General features: G+C 36.3%; 4 protein-coding genes across 4 annotated transcripts; 2 read left to right on the forward strand and 2 right to left on the reverse strand.

Moving 5' to 3' along the window:
• On the forward strand, window positions 1-1,575 carry LOC131952420 (macrophage mannose receptor 1-like). The gene is made up of 2 exons (XM_059315054.1): window positions 1-143; window positions 1,060-1,575. Exons 1-2 carry the CDS (start codon window positions 98-100, stop codon window positions 1,518-1,520), a joined length of 507 nt encoding a protein of 168 aa, XP_059171037.1. The 5' UTR covers window positions 1-97; the 3' UTR covers window positions 1,521-1,575.
• A 5,426-nt stretch (window positions 1,576-7,001) lies between these two features.
• LOC131952421 (ladderlectin-like) lies at window positions 7,002-8,762 on the forward strand. The gene is made up of 2 exons (XM_059315055.1): window positions 7,002-7,092; window positions 8,265-8,762. Exons 1-2 carry the CDS (start codon window positions 7,047-7,049, stop codon window positions 8,726-8,728), a joined length of 510 nt encoding a protein of 169 aa, XP_059171038.1. The 5' UTR covers window positions 7,002-7,046; the 3' UTR covers window positions 8,729-8,762.
• A 2,626-nt stretch (window positions 8,763-11,388) lies between these two features.
• LOC131952407 (uncharacterized) lies at window positions 11,389-12,317 on the reverse strand. Its single transcript, XM_059315035.1, has 2 exons — window positions 12,231-12,317; window positions 11,389-11,907 (listed from the first exon to the last, which is right to left on the reverse strand). The coding sequence occupies exons 1-2, from the start codon at window positions 12,274-12,276 to the stop codon at window positions 11,474-11,476; spliced, it is 480 nt and encodes a 159-aa protein (XP_059171018.1). The 5' UTR covers window positions 12,277-12,317; the 3' UTR covers window positions 11,389-11,473.
• A 6,285-nt stretch (window positions 12,318-18,602) lies between these two features.
• Window positions 18,603-19,546, reverse strand: LOC131952408 (uncharacterized). Its single transcript, XM_059315036.1, has 2 exons — window positions 19,501-19,546; window positions 18,603-19,128 (listed from the first exon to the last, which is right to left on the reverse strand). Exons 1-2 carry the CDS (start codon window positions 19,544-19,546, stop codon window positions 18,695-18,697), a joined length of 480 nt encoding a protein of 159 aa, XP_059171019.1. The 3' UTR covers window positions 18,603-18,694.
• Between the last annotated feature and the right edge of the window lie 216 nt (window positions 19,547-19,762).

Here is a 19,762-nt window from a genome sequence, read left to right on the forward strand (position 1 = left end):
AGCTTACACTCATATTTGTACAACAATACTATAAAACCCGGCCCTCACAGCCTTTAGGATACATCCTCTCGGCTGTTCCTGAAGAGATTCGACCAACATGTTGCTGTTCATCGCTCTGTTGCTTCACGTCTTCTCCGGCTTTGGTAAGTTCCACTTGTCGTAATGTTTTAGGACCTTCTCCGGCTTTGGTAAGCTCCACATGTAATGTTTTAGGACCTTCTCCGGCTTTGGTAAGTTCCACATGTGGTAATGATTTAGGACCTTCTCCGGCTTTGGTAAGTTCCATATGTCGTAATGTTTTAGGACCTTCTCCGGCTTTGGTAAGTTCCACATGTTGTAATGTTTTAGGACCTTCTCCGGCTTTGGTAAGTTCCACATGTAATGTTTTAGCGCCTTCTCCGGCTTTGGTAAGTTCCCGAACGGTACAAATGTCCCAAAGCCACATGCAAGTGTCCGTTAGGGAAACTACCTTGGGACACCCGGCGTTCTTGCAAGTATCGGGAAAACCTCCTGTTCCTCTGGTAGAAACGTAGGTTTACAACAGAATTTCACTTCCCACCCCCCCCCCCCCCCCCCCCATAGGCAAAACAAGCTTCATGGGATAAAGAGGTAGTTTTTCCTGGGACAACCTAAGATCTAACGAGCATGCTTTATTGTTGGAGGGTTCGAATGGGGGGGGGGGGTCGCTCAAGCAATGGTCATCACCCTGGTAGACAGGAAAACAATAAAGAATCGGCAAAACAGACATTTTTTTCCTCCCCTTGATTGAAGTGCACCATCTGGAAATGGGGAACTGGGGGGGGGTGGGAGTTCGAGTAGGACACAACCTACAGTATAGAACCCGATTACTTTACTCGTATTAAAAAGCGCGGGTTTTACCACTAGACTACACCGCCCACGGACATCCGAAGAAAAAGTATTTTCGTCTCTTCTCATTTCTTTAGCCTATAAATTGGAAATGATGACATAATTCTAAATTTTTGAAACAAATACGAATGTTTTTTTTTCGTCCTCTGTCATTTTAAAAGTGTTTCCTATAATATCTGTGTTCTTCCACAGCTTCTAGTAGCTATTCGGAAGAACCATCTATGTGTTCAATGTTGACTTATACGGGAGCTTACAATGGACACAAGTATTTTATCTCCAACTTTTACTACATAAATGCACAACAAGCTCTCGATGTATGTTCATCATGCGGCATGTACCTGGTAGAGGTCAATGATAAATTTGAGTACAATTTTGTGGTAAACGTTTCCAAGTCTTACAAAATTTATGATCTTCTGCTTTCTGGATCTGACGCGATTAAACAGAAGACTTGGGTCTTCCCAAACAATGCACCGGTCATATTTTTCGAATGGGGGTCGGGTGACCCGAGCAACGGCGGAGGTGAAGATTATCTGGCCATTAGTAATCGTAATGGCTATAAAATGCATGACATGAGAGATCCACCAACTACAATTTGCAGATTTCTTTGTGAAAGGGCGACTAACCCTGATGATCCGCTTGACTTGGTTAAATAAAATTGTAACTTGTTGTCAATCAACAGAGTTCTAAATTAAACACTGATTTCAAAGCTTTTAGGTCGATTTTTTATGTTATTATTAGTCCGGATGAACTATTTGTTGTGTGTTTGTATGTTTTTGTAATGCTTTTCTTAATTACTTGAAAACTCACTAGGCACACTCACTAAGAGATTGAACATTTAAGGGACATTACTACGATGTATAAAATATAAGGGACATAACAATAACTAACAAGACATAAAGTAAAATAATGCACTTGAGAGCTTTGTGTACAAAATATTTAAAATATAAAACAATCAAAGGTTTTCACACACATCTTTAAAATATAAAACATTCAAAACAATTTCACTTTAAATATTTTAAATATAACACACTTTAAAGACTTCCACATCATTATATTTTGTGCATAAAAAAACCATCAATTTTTTTTATTCCAACAGTCAATAATTAAATCAACAACTTACATTAGACAATTAGCAACTTTTTATAGTAGTAAACTCCAACCAATAAAAGTATCTAAATACTTTATGACAATGGAACATTCGACATTTAGGCTCAGAGACATATTTTAGATTTAGAATGTTACATTACTTGATTCCTCCCGCTTAGATTAAGAATAGTCTTCGGTTCGTTCATAAATGACGTCACACTCGTAGGGGGGAGGAGGGTGCGTAATTTTGTAACGGAGTGTTGGTAGGGGGCACTTGGTGTGACGTCATACATTTGCATTATAAAAAAGCAATATTAGAAAACGAATTTTAGCCGATATTTCGCGTTTTAGAATACTGTTTTAATAAACTGTAATAAGGCATGTTTAAAATACTCAATGTTGGCAGAGTTTAGAGAAGATTTGGAAAAAAAATCGTATTTTAAGAAAAAGTCGAATGCGATTTTGAGGGGGGATTTTAGGCTGTGGTGAAAATATCGCTATATCTCCTGGAACAGTGCAGTTCTAGGCTACTTTGTGCTATGATTTTTTTTTTAATTTGTCGCGTGAATTTCAATTAAGCTGAGGATAATCATTAGGTTTTGATTGGGGGTGGAAATCCTCGGATTGGGGTTGTTTTTTAAATTTCCCGGACCCGTTAGACAGAGCTAGACCAGCCCTGCTTAGAGCTATTATAGAAGTACATTCAATTAAAGTGTACGACTGTTGTTTGTCTGGTTGGGAATCAAACAAACACAAACACTTGAAAATGGTTTCATACAAAAGTTTCAGAACTTTTGTCATCACACTAGACAGCCTAGACTACACGTCTTGTCTCCAGTTACATTCTAAGTTACCTTGATACTCACTTGGCACACACACACTAAGAGACTGAACATTCAAGGGACATTACTACGATATATAATATACAATGGATCTAGCAATAACTAACAAGACATAACGTAATATAATGCACTTGAGAGCCTTGTCTACAAAATATTTTAAATATAAATAATTCAAAGGCTTTCACACACACACAGCTGGAGAAGGTCCTAAAACATTACGACATGTGGAACTTACCAAATCCGGAGAAGGCTTGAAGTAACAGAGCGGTGAATAGCAACATGTTGGTCGAATCTCTTCAGGAACAGCCGAGAGGGTGTATCCTAATGGCTTTTCTCGGGGAGGGGGGAATAGAATTTTTTATTTGAGGGGGGGGGGGGGTATTGAATTTTACTAAAATTTCCAAAGGATGAGGGCGGGCACTAATAAAATTATATTTTTTCAATATAAATTATATTTCGTTCCGAAGGTAAGGGGGGGGGGGGGCGTACCGCGTTAAGTTTGCTACCCCCCTGCCTCTAACAAGGGATGCTTGGAAGTAACTCTTCTCACTGTGCACACTTTAGAGCTATCACTCGGTGGTGGTGGGACACCAACTGCATAATTTACTGGGGAGAAAAGGTTTTGATGAATATTTTTAATAAGTTAATCAATAATCGAGTGTGGGGGTGACACCATCTGTAATAATTTACTCTGAAACTAGTGCTTGTTTCCGCTTAAATTAAAAGGTGAATTAATATAATGTGTACAATAATTAACGACATTCGGCACAATGGGGAGGGGTGACACCAACTGTAACCGTATATAGAGGGCTATGTACGCCAAAATCGCATCCTTCCGGGAATCGCCAGTGTGAAATAAAAAATTTTCACTCAGAAACCTTCTCGGTAGTATTTTCATCAACTCCCCAAAGTTTTATAGCACTCGGATATACGGTGTCGAACCAAATCCGACTTTCGTTTTTTTTAGAATACCTTATATAAATAAGAATCGAACCATCCCGGGGCACTACCCTTACGAATTTTTAATTATTTTTTCGTAGGAACGTCCCTTAGAGTAGTAACGCATAAATTCCTAAAAGATAGACAAACACACACACACATACATTGCTTTATATGTATATATATATATATATATATATATATATATATATATATATATATATATATATATATATATATATATATATATATATATATATATATATATATATATATATATTCAAATAAAATTTTAAAATAAAATTAAAATATAAAACAAATGGATAAAATTGACAGCCCACATTGAGGCCGAAAGAGCAAGCCTTTGTGCTTATTGAAACTCACTAACAGCATTTGCGAGACTGTATCTATATATATATAATCCTCTTCTTGGAGACGCTAGAAAACAAGCTGTAAGCGCGCTCCCTATCACCCCACCCCTACATGGTCTGGTGAGCTTTGGTTCACGCTAAATGTTTACATTCGTGGAGCCGGGTTTAGTGACGGCTACTAGGGGCAGATAATTTAGTTTGAAACGATTTTAAACTTAGGGGAGGTAACTAAGAGGAGGCTGCTTTCACGGGGGGGAGGGGTGTAGGGTAGGGGTTGGGGGATAGGAGTGTGGGGGTAGTATCGTCCTTAACGACCTACTGATAGTGTTTTAAAGCAAATATTTTCAGTGGCAGCATTGGTACTGTCGAATTCACAAACTATGAATTACTGAAAAGTAGAAAATAAAACAACTAAAAAGCGGCATATGATATGCCGCGGATCGGCTCGTCTTGTATAAAACACAAAAAAAGATTATCGATAATTTCATAAACAATAACCCGTACTTGTTTATCCAAATCTCAACCCACGTAGAATCTTTTTGTTCACGGAACAATTTACCTTTTTGAACAACAAAAAATTACGTGTTTGCGTAGAAGCTTAACAGTATCATACAAAAAGTTCAATTTTAGAATCACTTGATCTTCTGCGGGCCATTTAAGAACAGAGATGTTCCGTACCCGCATGTATTTGCTTAAAGGATTGAAGTCTTATTCTAGAGATAATCGCAGCTTTGACAATGTACTGAACGTAGTTCACCTGTATGAGGGCGATATGGTGGGAACAGGTAAATAAGTGGCATAAGTGTCAGATTCAGAAGGCGCTATATAGAAATATATAGAGATATACAGAGATATACTTGTACACATACTCTTACTCGTATACACATGCTTTGGTTTTGTTTATCGTGTGTATACTGGATATTTTTGATAACGTGATATATATATATATATATATATATATATATATATATATATATATATATATATATATATATATATATATATATATATATGTATATATATATATATATATATATATATATATATATATATATATATATATATATATATATATATATATATATATATATATATATATATATATATATATATATATATATATATATATATATATATATATATATATATATATATATATATATATAAACTTTTACAACGCCTTTAAAAGCTCATTCTCACACTTTGCAAATATGCCACGTATTAACAAAGCCATTACATCGCCGCATACTTTTTTAACTTTCTCGTATATACGAAGTATAGAGAAAGTCTTGAAATCGTAAAAAAAATCGCGATTTTTTTTTCAAATCTAGACCTTTTACATCTCCCTGAGTCGGAAAAACATAATTTTGCAATCTTGTCCGCATGTATGTGTATGCAGGGGCTTAGCGAGGGGGGGGGGGCGGGGGTGCGGACCGCACCGGGTGACACCATTAAGGGGGTGACACCAAGGCAAAAAAAAAGCAAAATATATAGAGAAAAACTTGAGGGGGTGCAAATCGAAAGTTTGAGGGGGGGGGGTTGCAAATCGAAAACTTTAAAGTTTGTCCCCGGGAAGGGTCGCTACGCCTCTGGGGGGTGACACCATTAAGTGCCGCACCGGGTGACACCCGACCTCGCTACGCCACTGTGTGTATAAGTATGTGTGTGTGTGTGTGTCTGTGTGTGTAAGTGTGTGTAAGTGGGTGTGTATAAATACGATAACTTGAGTACTGTTACAGCTAGGTTGATGAAATTTCATATGTAAGTATTATATCAAAATCGTAGATCCATATCAACTTCTGAGCTTTTTCCGATAACCGGAAATGGAACCTTTTCTTCTCTGAATTTTTCAAAAGCCTGTAACTTGAGTACAATTTCAGATAGATTAATGAAATTTCACATGTTCACATGTTAGTGAAAGATCTAATTCTCTGCCTTCTGTCAAATTTTGAGTAATTTTCGTTGACCGGAAGTAGTAATTTTCGCTATTTCCAATTTCTCAAAAAAACCCATGTGAACTTATAAAGTTCTAATAATATTCCGCACTATTATATACATTTTATTTGGCGTTCACTTGGTTTTCAACTATTTTTTCTACGAGATTTTATTCTATTTAAAGTATTTAGTATTTAAAATGGATTTAAAATCATGTCTTTATCCCGAGTTGCCATCCCCTGTTGTTTTATATAAGAATATTCGAGATAGTTTAGGGGAGATCACTTCCTGTTTATTCAATATGCTCTAAAAAGTATCTAATCTTATCTCTAGGATGAGACTCCAATTTTATCTGCAAATACATGAGGGAATCAATGAGACATTTCAGTTCTTAAACTGTCAGCGGCAGATGGATGCAGCGATCCTAAAATTGAATTTGTGTGAAATTTTAAAGCGTCCATACTGAAACGTACTGGTTAAGAAACTGGAATGTCCGATAAAAAAAACGTGAGGGGGGGGGGAGATGTGTACAATCAACAATAAAACGGAATATCGCTAGGAATACCCATCAGATGCTTAATCTTTTTGTTTTAAACAAATAACTGTCAGGATAATCCTTCAACAGTGGTTTGCGGAACCCGATAAAAGAGGTGCAAACGCGTTACGGACTATTTCGGCCCTCGTATAGAACTGAAAAACTGTCATCCCATTTATATCTTTTACTTTGTATGTAATTGATACTCTTGTCTAGATAGCTCCAACTAAGACAATTATATTTAATTTCGTTATTAATTTGTAATCATTTTCGCCCATATAATAATAACTCCATATAGGCTACGCCATTGACTTCGACTACTATTTTTATATTTAAAAAATATTTTCGGAATCACAGAAACAGCACGTGTCCCCGATAAAAACTCATATTTGTACAACAATACTATAAAACTTGGCTCAGGTAGCTATTAGGATACATCCTCTCGGCTGTTCCTGAAGAGATTCGACCAACATGTTGCTGTTCATCGCTCTGTTGCTTCACGCCTTATCCGGCTTTGGTAAGTTCCACATGTAATGTTTTAGGACCTTCTCCGGCTTTGGTAAGTTCCAGATGTAATGTTTAGGGCATTCTCCTGGTTTGGTAAGCTATATATGTCGTATTGTTGGTCCTAGTTGGTTTGACCAGAGGAGTAGCGAGGGGGGGGGGGTGCGGACCGCACCGGGTGACAACATTTAGGGGGGGGACGACGACACCAAAACAAAAAATACCAAAATATATAGAGAAAAACTTGAGGGGGGTGCAAATCGAAAGTTTGAAAGTTTGTCCCCGGGAAGAGTCGCTACGCCTCTGGGGGGTGACACCATTAAGTGCTGCACCGGGTGACACCCGACCTCGCTACGCCACTGGGTTTGACCACAGGTGCTTTGACCATAAGGGGTTTGACCATATGGGGTTTGATCATAGGGGGTTTGACCATAGCGGGCCTTTGACCATAGGGGGTTTGACCATAGGGGGTTTGAACATAGGGGGTTTGACCATATGGCTTTGTTTAAGGAGCTTATCCGGCTTTAGTAAGTTCCCGAACAGGACAAATGTCCCAAAGCCACATGCAAGTGTCCGTTCGGGAAACTACCTTTGGGACACCCGGCGTTCTTGCAAGTATCGGGAAAACCTTTTACTTCCACCCTCCCAATAGCCAAAGCAAGCATCACAGTATACGGAGGTTGTTCTGTTCTGAGACAACTTAAGGTCTTGCGTGCATGTTTCATTATTGGAGGGGTTGGATGGGGGGATCACTCTCGTACACAGTTGCTCAAGCAATGGTTATCATAAATAGACTGGAAAAAAGGGAAGAAACTTATGGATGTTGCAAGCAGTCAGAAACAGACATTTGTTTCCTCCCCTTGATTGTAGTGCACCACATGGAAATAGGGAGGGGGGCTCGAGAAAGCCACAACCCACAGTACATAGACCGAATACTTTACTCGTGACTTCCTTTTAGAAAGCGCGAGTTTTACTCCTAGACTACACCGTCGACAGACATGAGAAAAAAAACGGTATTTCTTTTAACATGCTTGTTTGATATTTTAATCTATTTTCATTTCATAAAAGTATATAAATTGGAAATGACGGTATATGATTCTAAATTTTTCAAACGAATACGGCTGAGTATTTTTCGTCATGTGCCATTTTATCAGTGTTTTCTTTAATATCCATATTCTTCTACAGCTTATACTAGTGACTCTGGAGAGCAATCTATGTGTTCAATGTTTGAATATATGGGACATCACAATGGTAGCAAATATTTTCTCTCCGACTTTTACTACATGAATGTTGAAAAAGCTTTAAAAGCATGTTCATCAAACGGCATGTACCTGGTAGAGGTCAATGACGAAAGTGAGTTCAGGTTTGTGCAAGACATTGCCAGGAATTCCAAAACTGAACATCTTCTGCTTTCTGGATCTGACGCGATAAAGGAAAACAGTTGGGTCTTCCCAAACAACGAACCGGTCAAGTTTAAAGAGTGGAAAAGTGGTAACCCGGACAACTATGACGGTAAAGAACATTATATAATCATTAGTCAGGGTAACGAATACAAAATGAATGACATGCCAGATCCACCAACTAAATTTACCAGATTTCTTTGTGAAAGAGCGACTAACCCTGATGATGCGCTTGACCAGGTTAAATAAAATTGTAACTTGTTGTCAATAAACAGAGTTTTAAATTAAACATTGATTTCAAATCTTTTAAAAGGTCGTTTCAATGTTCGTTTTTTTGTGTTATTATTAGTCCAGATGAACTATTTTTATTTTGTTTGTATGCTGTTATGTTTTTTTTTTTTCGATTTTTTGTTATTTTGTGTATTTTTTTTTTGATAGTTTGTCAGTGTGTTTGTTGTTGCTTTGCTGGTGAGTTTACAACGATTTATTTATTGCAAGCCTTTTTGTTAGTGTAACCCTCACTCAGTGGGGATGCTTTTACCCACTGAGGTGTTGTGGTTAAGACGGGCTGACCCTGAGATTAAGTACACACCGACACCGACAGTTGTTGTCCAGTACTCGCTTTATTTACAGCATCGAGCCATGACGGCGATGCAACACAGTAGTACAAAACGAACTAGCCAAGATAAACCAAAAGATCCAAAACCAAAAGAAAAGCTGTAGCCCTAAAACAAATGTAAATAAAAAAAGTTACATTCCTGACAACACCATGTGTAGGCTACAATATACACGGGTAACAATAAAATATGTTTTGGCCAGTACACAGTACTGCCAACAAGTACCAATACGTAGTACTTCAAATAAATACTTATATTAATACTCACCCTAACTAGTGTGCACATGCAGCACTAGCAGGAATACACAAATAAGTATTTTAACAAACATAATCTATATAACTACCTTCATTAGGTCTACATCTTGGTCCACAGACAGCAGCCTTGCGTGTGCGACACGGCTAGGCATGAAACTACCCACAATCCCATATCACATGACATGGAACACAGGTAATTTCGCTCATAAAAGCATATTTTTATCCCCCTTTGGCTGGTAACCATATGTGTTACATTAGCTGTAAACCTCGTTATGCCATTTGAGAAAACTTGAAAACAAGATAGACGCAGCAATAACAAACTTGAAAATTTGTGAGTGGGTAAAAGTGAGGTGGCTTAGTATTAGCTTCCTGACACTACATGCATCATCTTTATACCAATATGAAAACAAAAAACCTCAACCAGATCCTAAACTAATTGTTTTTGAACTTATGTAACAATTGTTTGAAAGATTTAAAAAATACCGTGAATTATTTTAGTAAATTGCCGCTGTCACTGATCAATCCTCCTTCGTGTTTCGGTTTTCGTTTGCGTTTATTTTTGTGTTTGCGATTCTGTTTATGTTTGCATTTGTATTTGCGTGAGGGTTAGGGTTATGTGTATTTTCTCAAACGACAATACTTGCACATAGACATTTTATTGGAAAAAGTAATATATTTCCTTAACCTTGTCATGCCGGGTATATACTGCTTTATACAAAACGCGCTTAAATTACTAATGGGAGCTTACACTTTACAAGAAACTAATTTTATACTCAATATAAGTAACCAGAGAACACCAAAGACTGTCTCAGTCACCAGAGAACACCATGTACTGTCTCAGTGACCAGAGAACACCATGTACTGTCTCAGTGATCAGAGAACACAATGTCTCAGTGACCAGAGAACACCATGTACTGTCTCAGTGACCAGAGAACACCATGTACTGTCGCAGTGACCAGACAACACCATGTACTGTCTCAGTGACCAGAGAACACCATGTACTGTCTCAGTGACCAGAGAACACAATGTCTCAGAGACCAGAGAACACCATGTACTGTCTCAGTGACCAGAGAACACCATGTACTGTCTCAGTGACCAAAGAACACCATGTACTGTCTCAGTGACCAAAGAACACCATGTACTGTCTCAGTGACCAGAGAACACCATGTACTGCCTCAGTGACCAAAGAACACCATGTACTGTCTCAGTGACCAAAGAACACCATGTACTGTCTCAGTGACCAGAGAACACCATGTACTGTCTCAGTGACCAGAGAACACCATGTACTGTCTCAGTGACCAGAGAACACCATGTACTGTCTCAGTGACCAAAGAACACCATGTACTGTCTCAGTGACCAGAGAACACCATGTACTGTCTTAGTAACCAGAAAAAAGACTGTCTCAGGGCCTTCATCTGTTTTGGTAATTTTCAAAAGTCGTAATGTTTTAGGATCTTCTCCTTCTTGTATGTTCCACCAATAATATTTAAGAAATTATCTTGTTTTGTTAATTTCTATATTTAAGATTGAAGGGTAGGCGTCAGTTGCGGTAAATAATTTGTGTATGGCTTTGTCATTCTCTCCACAAATCTTTATTTCGGGATCTTCGTGTGGTAAATTATATATATATATATATATGTATATATATATATATATATATATATATATATATATATATATATATATATATATATATATATATATATATATGTATATATATATATATATATATATATATATATATATATATATATATATATATATATATATATATATGGTGACAGGACAAATGATCTCAGACAAAATATCTCAGACAAAATATCTCACGGATAAATTATCTCAGGACAAATTATCTCAAGGACAAATGATCTCACGGACAAAAGATACTGTGACAAAATATATCAGGACAAATGATACCATGGACAATATATATATATATATATATATATATATATATATATATATATATATATATATATATATATATATATATATATATATATATATATATATATATATTTCTTTAATCACTCTAAAAGCATTGTTTAATCAAAAACAATCATGATTGACAAGTTTTACTCAAATAACTTGAACAACCAAATTTTCAGACCAAATCTGATTTATCAGCCACTTTTTTCACACAGGAACTTATAAGTTCCGGGCTGCAGATAAGAATAATCATTCATTTTGAAGAATCTATTTAGGGTTAGATAATCTTCTCCACCCTGATAGTTGTCGGGATTCGACTCAAACCAATCAAGAAACTTGACGGGTTCCTTACTGAACTGGAAGATCCATGTACCTTCCTGGGCCTTGTCAGTTCCAGAAATCAGCAGACCGTCAGTCCTGGCTCTCCTGGCAATGTCCTGGACAAACTTGTATTCGCCTGCGTCGTTGATTTCTACCAAGTACATGCCGTAGGACAAACATACACTTTCAGCTTGGTCCACGTTTGAGTAGTAAAACTTGGAGAGATAATACTTGTTTCCCTTGTACTTTTCAGCTGATTCAAACAGATTACCGATGGGTGTTGGGTACCCATAATCACAACTGAAAACTTGAAAAGTGAGAAAAAATATGACAAAGTTATTTAAGAGGTATGAATAGAAATAGAAATAAATTTTAAGAATTTGAACTGTTTTTATTTATAAAAGTAAATTTAAACAGAGAAAATAAATGTGAGAGAAACTGTGAGTGCTGGACAGTAATTGTCCAGCGATCTAAATATAGCTCCCTACCTCTTAAACAATACGATTTGATTAGATGTAGAGAGGGAAGGAAAGAGTGCTAAGCCTGTGGTTTTTGTCAGAGAACATTACCACATGTGGAACTTGCCAAAGCCGGAGAAGGCCCTAAAACATTACGACCTTTGGAACTTACCAAAGCCAGAGAAGGCGTGAAGCAACAGAGCGATGAACAGCAGCATGTTGGTCGAATCTCTTCAGGAACAGCCGAGAGGATGTATCCTAATGGCTGTGTGGGCCTGGTTTTTATAGTAAAACTGTTAATTAAATATGCAGTTTGCGTGTCTGCAACCGATGTTTATCTGATAATTTCAAATTAAAATAAAACCAATTAAATATCGTTTATATGCAGAACATTAAAACTATTTACTTGGCCAAGGAAAATGTGTTAACCAAACAGAATTAAATAGTCTAGTTGGCCAAGCGAGCGTTTGGCTAAAACAATATTGCAAAGACTAATTGGCCACGAAAATAATTGAGAAAATAAAACTGACAGAGGTCTGTTATGCTTTATTATCCCTATAACTATTGGGCTTAATTTCTTCTGACCAGCATATTTTTATATAAGATTACAACGTGTGATCTTAGATCATTGAACAGACATAGTAGCCAATCAATAAAGTTAAACAAACAGAATTTTAAAATGTGTATGGTCGTAAAATACAGTTACTAGATTATAATAAACCGGTAGTGATCTCCCCTAAACTTTCTCGAATATTCTTATATAAAACAACAAGGGGATGGTAACTGGGGATATAGTTATGATTTTTAATCCATTTTAAATACTAAAACTTTTAAAAATAGAATAGAATCTCAGTAAAAAACAATTGCGCACCAAGCGAACGCCTAATAAAGGTGTGTATAATAGTGCGCAATATTATTAGTACTTTTAAAATTTACATTAGTTTTTTGAGAAATCGGAAGTAGCGTAAATTACTACTTCCTGTCAACGGAAATTACTCAAAATTTAACAGAAAGTAGAGAATTAGATCTTTTACTTACATGTGAAATTTCATTTATCTATCTGAAATAGTACTCAAGTTATAGGCTTTTAAAAAATTCAAAGTAGGAAAAGTACCACTTCCGGTTATCGGAAATCGCTCAAAAGTTGATACGGATCTACGATTTTGATAAAATACTTATATATGAAATTTCATCAACCTAGCTGTAACGGTACTCAAGTTATCGTGTTTACACACGGACAGACAGACAGACAGACAGACACACACACACACAGACATACGGACAAGATTGCAAAATTATGTTTTTCCGTATCAGTGAGGTGTAAAACGTCGAGATTTGTAAAAATCTCGATTTTTTTTTTTTGCACGATTACAATACTTTCTCTATACTACGTATATACGAGAAAGTAAAAAGTTTTAATTTGAAAGAAAGCGTTTGGGGAGGCCAAGTGTTATTGAGAGATGGGGAATATTTTCTTATCTTGTGTTGATGTACTTAGCACAGTGATCAAACCCAAAATGGTGTATCAATTCGCCCATTCTTCTCACCACCTCCCCCCCTCCCCCGCCGTCAATACACCAACCTCTAAATCCGTTAGTCTGGTTTGAACGATTAACCTGAAGACTAGAACTTACTGAACCATGCAGAGATAACGCATGGGTAAAGCGGCATTTCGATATATCTCTACCAGATGACTGCACACAAATGAAACATTTGCTGACATGTGCTTGAAAAAGAGACACATGGTGTTCACTGATTACTGAGATAGAATTTTGTGTTCTCTGGTTACTTATACTGGGCTATTGAAAAAACCTCTGTGATGTAGTTTCATGTACTGTAAACTATTGACAAAATTTACCTTAATTATCAGTATAAAATTAATTTATTTTAAAATGTAAGAGGTTTTTGTTTAAAAAATAAAAAATAAAAGCTTTTTTGCATACAATAAATATCCCCTATTCTATTCACCGGCCGTGATAAACTAAGCTTATACTTCACTCTATGCGATTGTCTTATTTACACTTTACATTTTTCCAAGAAGTTCCATCTTGTCATCAATCAGTCCATTTAAATCTTTTTCCGGGTGTGTTTTGACGATGTTATTTGTCATGTTCCTTTTTCTCGTATAAGATGAACATCTGCCGGGGCTCTAAATATCTAATTTAGACCGCGACTAAATTTTCGTAGAATACATTAAATCTTTATTCCGATAGTTTTTGCATAGTTACACTTTTATTTGAGAAAAATCATTAACAAAAAAATCATAGTAAAATTATTATTTTAGTAAATTTTACAAAATATCATTTTGTAAATATAAAATGTTAAAAAATATTTTTTTTGCATATAAAAACTAATAGATAAAAACAGCCTATTATTTTTCAGTGATAAAGGTTTACAAGCTTAAAAGGTCGTCCATTTTGTGAAACCTAATTTATTATAAGTTTATATTTTTGGGTTCATTTTTATTCGAAATCTTCACTTTTATTTGAATTATATTAAAATCAATTGAAGGTTACTAGATTTAGTTTATATTTAAGTTACTTTCTAACTCAGTTAATTAGTTTTTAAAATAAATACTATCCAGTCCACGCCTCCCACACCCAACATCCCATTTTAGAAATGAAAACACAATTTTGACACTAAAATGACAGTAACAAAGTAAAAAAAAGATACTGGCTTCCTTAAATAAAAGCTTTGATCTTTGAAATTGGTGAGAAATGCAAAATTATAATTTTTTTAAAAGTATCCGTATTTTTTAAAACATAAATTATTATTTGTGTTATATATTCTCCTCAGTGTATTGGGCCGGACAATAAACTACAAACAGAAAGAAAAATATATTTGAAAGAATCACACATTTTGCTGAGGACTTCTGTCCATGTTGTCCTTTAAACAAAGTAGGCCTATATCCATGACACTTTATTCTAAGGTAAATTAAATTTTTGTGTCTTTATTAACTGAGCGCTTTTAGCACGTGCAACCTTATTTGCATTTTGTTTGACCCATCATGTAGACAGGCTTCAACTTCCTGCATTGCTCCCCCACAACTTCTACATGGATTGCTGCGTGCGCCTCGGAGCGTTAAATTTGCAATTCCACACCAGTAGCTACATCACACATAAGCTCGCTGGTGAAATGGGCAGTGAAAATATTAGAACAGACCCGCACACTGACGCCATGTAGGGTTTGATGAATTTTGTCTAAAGTAACATTTTAAAATTCTTCTTCTCTTGTTGTTTACTTTGGCTCCTTATAGAACATTGTGCCTTCACAACACTTTGACACAGTTTGACTTCTTATAGGGATCGAACATTTTCGTTAATTTCAGTCAGACATTCGGTTCCTCTATCAGCGAATCAGATATATTTAGAGACGAAAGCTTTTATTAAAGAAGTCACTTTTAAAAAAAAAAAACTGTTTCAGTGTTTTTAAAAACGTATTAGTGCGAAGATTTTTTAATTCAGTTGTTACCAATACATTGTAAATGAAGTTTAGCACCAAAGGTCTACGGCGAAAATATTTGCTTTAAAACCCGATCAGTAGCTGCAAGTACTACAAGCGATTTTTTTTGTTTGTTCTTTCTTGGCCCACTGTGAGACTATCGTGCGAGAAATGAACCAGCCATCAAAAACAGGTCACTGTCGTCAGTTTGTTAATTGAGCTATAGCTATTGTTTACTATTTTTATCTCTCATTTTATTATTGAATCTAATAAATTTCAAATGTATTTTTATTGACTAACGAAATTGATAATACGATTAAAACCATATAAATTCTTGCAATGTTACTGGAGATGAATGGAGGGTTTATTTTCTTACTTCAGTGCATTTTGAAGCTTGCTATTATAAAGATTTTTATATTTATTTTATTATGAATCCAGAAGGATATTATTATACATTCTACACCCGTTAATGTTGAAGTGGGAATGTGCCAGACGGCGAAAACGTCAGAATATCTTTGAAATATTGAGCACGATGACAAAAAACACCATGTATTTACTTAGTAAACTAATAACACCATGTACTTTCTCCGTACCCAGAAAAACACCACGTACTTTCACAGGGGCCAGAGAACACCCTGCACTGTCTCATTAGTTAAAGAACACCATCTGTTGTATGCATGCTTCAGCATATTTTTTATCTGTTTAGTCATACTGTTTTGATGTAACAAAATAGCGAATTACCCAAGCGTTAACTCTGCATGGTTCCTTAAGTTCCAGTCTTAAGGTTAACCATCCACACCTTATTAACGACTTTAGAGGTTGGTAGATCAAAGGGGAGACGAGGGGAAAAACAATAATTACTCTCAGACTACATGTTGGGATTGGAGCCCTCTAATAAATATATCAAATCGAATGTTTTCCCGAAAGACACTTGCCCGAAGGCCGTTTGCCCGAAGGCAGTTTTCCGGAATAGACTTGCCCGAATGCGAAAAATGCCCAAACTTGTTGGAAAGCGAAATAAATCCGAATGATACAAATGCACGAATGGACACTTGCCCGAATGAGACAAATGCACGAATGGACACTTGCCCGAATGAGACGAATGCACGAATGCACAATTGCCCGAATGAGACAAATGCACGAATGGACACTTGCCCGAATTAGACAAATGCACGAATGGACACTTGCCCGAATGAGACAAATGCACGAATGGACACTTGCCCGAATGAGACAAATGCACGAATGGACACTTGCCCGAATGAGACAAATGCACGAATGGACACTTGCCCGAATGAGACAAATGCACGAATGGACACTTGCCCGAATGAGACAAATGCACGAAAGATACTTGCCGAAGGCATACCGTTTTCCAACCAGAAACTGGGTCGTCTAGTACACACATAAAATTAAGTGACAGTGTCTTATTTGAATTGGAGCGTTGGTCTGTAAATGGGTTAGAAATTTCACAAAATATTTTTTTTAAGGGATCAGTTTTTTTAAATAAAATTTGAACGATCGCATGTATTAAGCTGTTTTTTTTTCTGAATAAATCTAGTGTATCCGATAACAAATTACGAACATGAAGCAAAAAATAACACCTTTATTAAAAGTACCAGAAACTTAAGTCGACAAAAATAAAACCTGATATTTTCTGAGAACATCTGCCCCATATTGTCCTTCAAAACAAACTAGATCGAGCTACACTTTTGTCTAAGGTTAACTTAATTCTATTGCCTATATTTAACGTTTTAATCACGTGCAACTTTATTGTTTGACTAATCGTGTAGACAGGCATCAAAATCCCGCATTACTCGCAATTATCGCTACATGTTTCACTGCGTGCTCATTCTAATGTAAAACATTAGAATGGTCCGCTTGTTTAAAAACTTTTATTTATAGTGATATAAATAGGAGTGCATTAATATATTTAAAGAAAGTAATTTTTATATATTTAAAGTAACCGCAGATTTATTATATTTTTAAAAATTATTTATATTTAATTAAAATTGTATTATTTTCTTCTTTTTAGTGCATTTATAAAAGCTTGTAATTATAAACTGTGTTCAGGGTTACAACTACATGAAAGGTTTAACTGCAGAGGGGCGTCCAACAGCCTACAGCTGCTGTCCGTCACGGCTCACCATGCACTATGGCGCCTATATTTATTTTAAAGAGCGTCATACATATTGGCTGACTATATCGAACTAGTAGTGCGCGGTTGGGCTCCTTGAATTCCCGCACGACTAAGTTAGCACTCAGAGTGTGTCTATTGGGCGAACTTCATTGGGTGTCAGTGGCTCGACTAAATTCAACGGTCAACCTAAGCAACCGGACTCGTGTGGTGCAATGGAGAACGTGCGACTCGGTACACCTCCCACTACTCCTCTCACCAAAGAACACTATGTTGTCTATATTCGTTTTAAGGAGCGCCCTACACTAGGGATGCAGGAGACTACTACTATTGACAACTAAGCACACGGATCCACAGCTTCAGCGTAACTGGTAGCTCCATAACGTGCCCCCAAACGCCCCTGACACTTGGCCGGCGACCGTGTAATGTTGTACATGACCCTAGAAGAGGAAAATCAACGTGCACTCAGTGTTTTCATCCAGCACGCCCCTGGAACATATCGGCAATAGTGAGGACAAACCAGCATCTGCCAAATTTTAGCTTCCACAATAAATTATTCCTGTAACACTTTAGCTGTTCTTTAAGCTCCTGCCTATAGACTTTACAAACATGTAACTATTATATTCAACGTTAGTTTAAAACTAGTGTACCTTATGCGCCTCTCTCAATTACATGTTACATTTCATGCCCCAATGAATCTGGAGTCATTATAATATTGGTAAAATAAATAAGGAGTTGGTTGGTTTTTGTTGGTTCCTTACATAAAAACCATCCTTTTAAAAAATCAACAAAAACATCAACAAAAACATCGACAAAAATGTCAACAAAAACATCAACAAAAACAGTTACCAAACGCCAACAAAATGCAATAAAGTCTTTTAAAAAAAGAAAACATAATAACCTAAGCATAAACAATTCATGAACAACCATTCAAACTAACGTCGAAAAAGTCAAAACAATCTTTCGGAAATCTTTTAAAGCATTGTTTAATCAAAAACAATCATGATTGACAAGTTTTACTCAAATAACTTGAACAACCAAATTTTCAGACCAAATCTTATTTATCAGCCACTTTTTTCACACAGGAACTTATAAGTTCCGGGCTGCAGATAAGAATAATCATTCATTTTGAAGAATCTATTTAGGGTTAGATAATCTTCTCCACCCTGATAGTTGTCGGGATTCGACTCAAACCAATCAAGAAACTTTACGGGTTCCTTACTGAACTGGAAGATCCATGTACCTTCCTGGGCCTTGTCAGTTCCAGAAATCAGCAGACCGTCAGTCTTGGCTTTCCTGGCAATGTCCTGGACAAACTTGTATTCGCCTGCGTCGTTGATTTCTACCAAGTACATGCCGTAGGACAAACATACACTTTCAGCTTGGTCCACGTTTGAGTAGTAAAACTTGGAGAGATAATACTTGTTTCCATTGTACTTTTCAGCTGATTCAAACAGATTACCGATGGGTGTTGGGTACCCATAATCACAGCTGAAAACTGGAAAAGTGAGAAAAAATATGACAACGTTATTTAAGAGGCATGGAATGAAATAAAAATAAATTTTAAGAATTTGAACTGTTTTTATTTATAAAAGTGAATTTAAACAGAAAATAAATAAGAGAGAAAATGTGAGTGCTGGATACTTATTATAACCCGACTGTCCAGCGATCTAAATATAGCTGCCTACCTCTTAAACAATTCGATTTAATTAGATGTAGAGAGGGAAGGAAAGAGTGCTAAGCTTGTGGTTTTTGTGAGAGAACATTACGACATCTGGAACTAACCAAAGCCAGAGATGGCCCTAAGAATTACATCTGGAACTTACCAAAGCGGAAAAGGCCCTAAAAAATTACGACATGTGGAACTTACCAAAGCCGGAGAAGGCGTGAAGCAACAGAGCGGTGAACAGCAACATGTTGGTCGAATCTCTTCAGGAACAGCCAAGAGGGTGTATCCTAATGGCTGTGAGCGCTGTGTTTTATAGTATACTGTAAATTAATTATGCAGTTTGAGTGCCTGCAACCGATGTTTATCTGGTAATTTCCAATTAAAATAAAACCAATTAAAATTCGTTTATATGCAGAACATTAAAACTATTTGGTTGGCCAAGAAAAATGTGTTAACCAAACAG

This window comes from Physella acuta, unplaced genomic scaffold, assembly GCF_028476545.2.
Source record: "Physella acuta isolate Inbredline_101_S28 unplaced genomic scaffold, ASM2847654v3 ptg000872l, whole genome shotgun sequence".
Classification (NCBI taxonomy): domain Eukaryota; kingdom Metazoa; phylum Mollusca; class Gastropoda; family Physidae; genus Physella; species Physella acuta.

Bases quoted from the DNA above. Each gene is read 5' to 3' on its own strand.
- LOC131952420 (XM_059315054.1), top strand. From the start codon at position 98: ATGTTGCTGTTCATCGCTCTGTTGCTTCACGTCTTCTCCGGCTTTG. The intron at 144-1,059 runs GTAAGTTCCACT...GTTCTTCCACAG, and splicing joins TCACGTCTTCTCCGGCTTTG to CTTCTAGTAGCTATTCGGAA.
- LOC131952421 (XM_059315055.1), top strand. From the start codon at position 7,047: ATGTTGCTGTTCATCGCTCTGTTGCTTCACGCCTTATCCGGCTTTG. The intron at 7,093-8,264 runs GTAAGTTCCACA...ATTCTTCTACAG, and splicing joins TCACGCCTTATCCGGCTTTG to CTTATACTAGTGACTCTGGA.
- LOC131952407 (XM_059315035.1), bottom strand. From the start codon at position 12,276: ATGCTGCTGTTCATCGCTCTGTTGCTTCACGCCTTCTCTGGCTTTG. The intron at 11,908-12,230 runs GTAAGTTCCAAA...TCACTTTTCAAG, and splicing joins TCACGCCTTCTCTGGCTTTG to TTTTCAGTTGTGATTATGGG.
- LOC131952408 (XM_059315036.1), bottom strand. From the start codon at position 19,546: ATGTTGCTGTTCACCGCTCTGTTGCTTCACGCCTTCTCCGGCTTTG. The intron at 19,129-19,500 runs GTAAGTTCCACA...TCACTTTTCCAG, and splicing joins TCACGCCTTCTCCGGCTTTG to TTTTCAGCTGTGATTATGGG.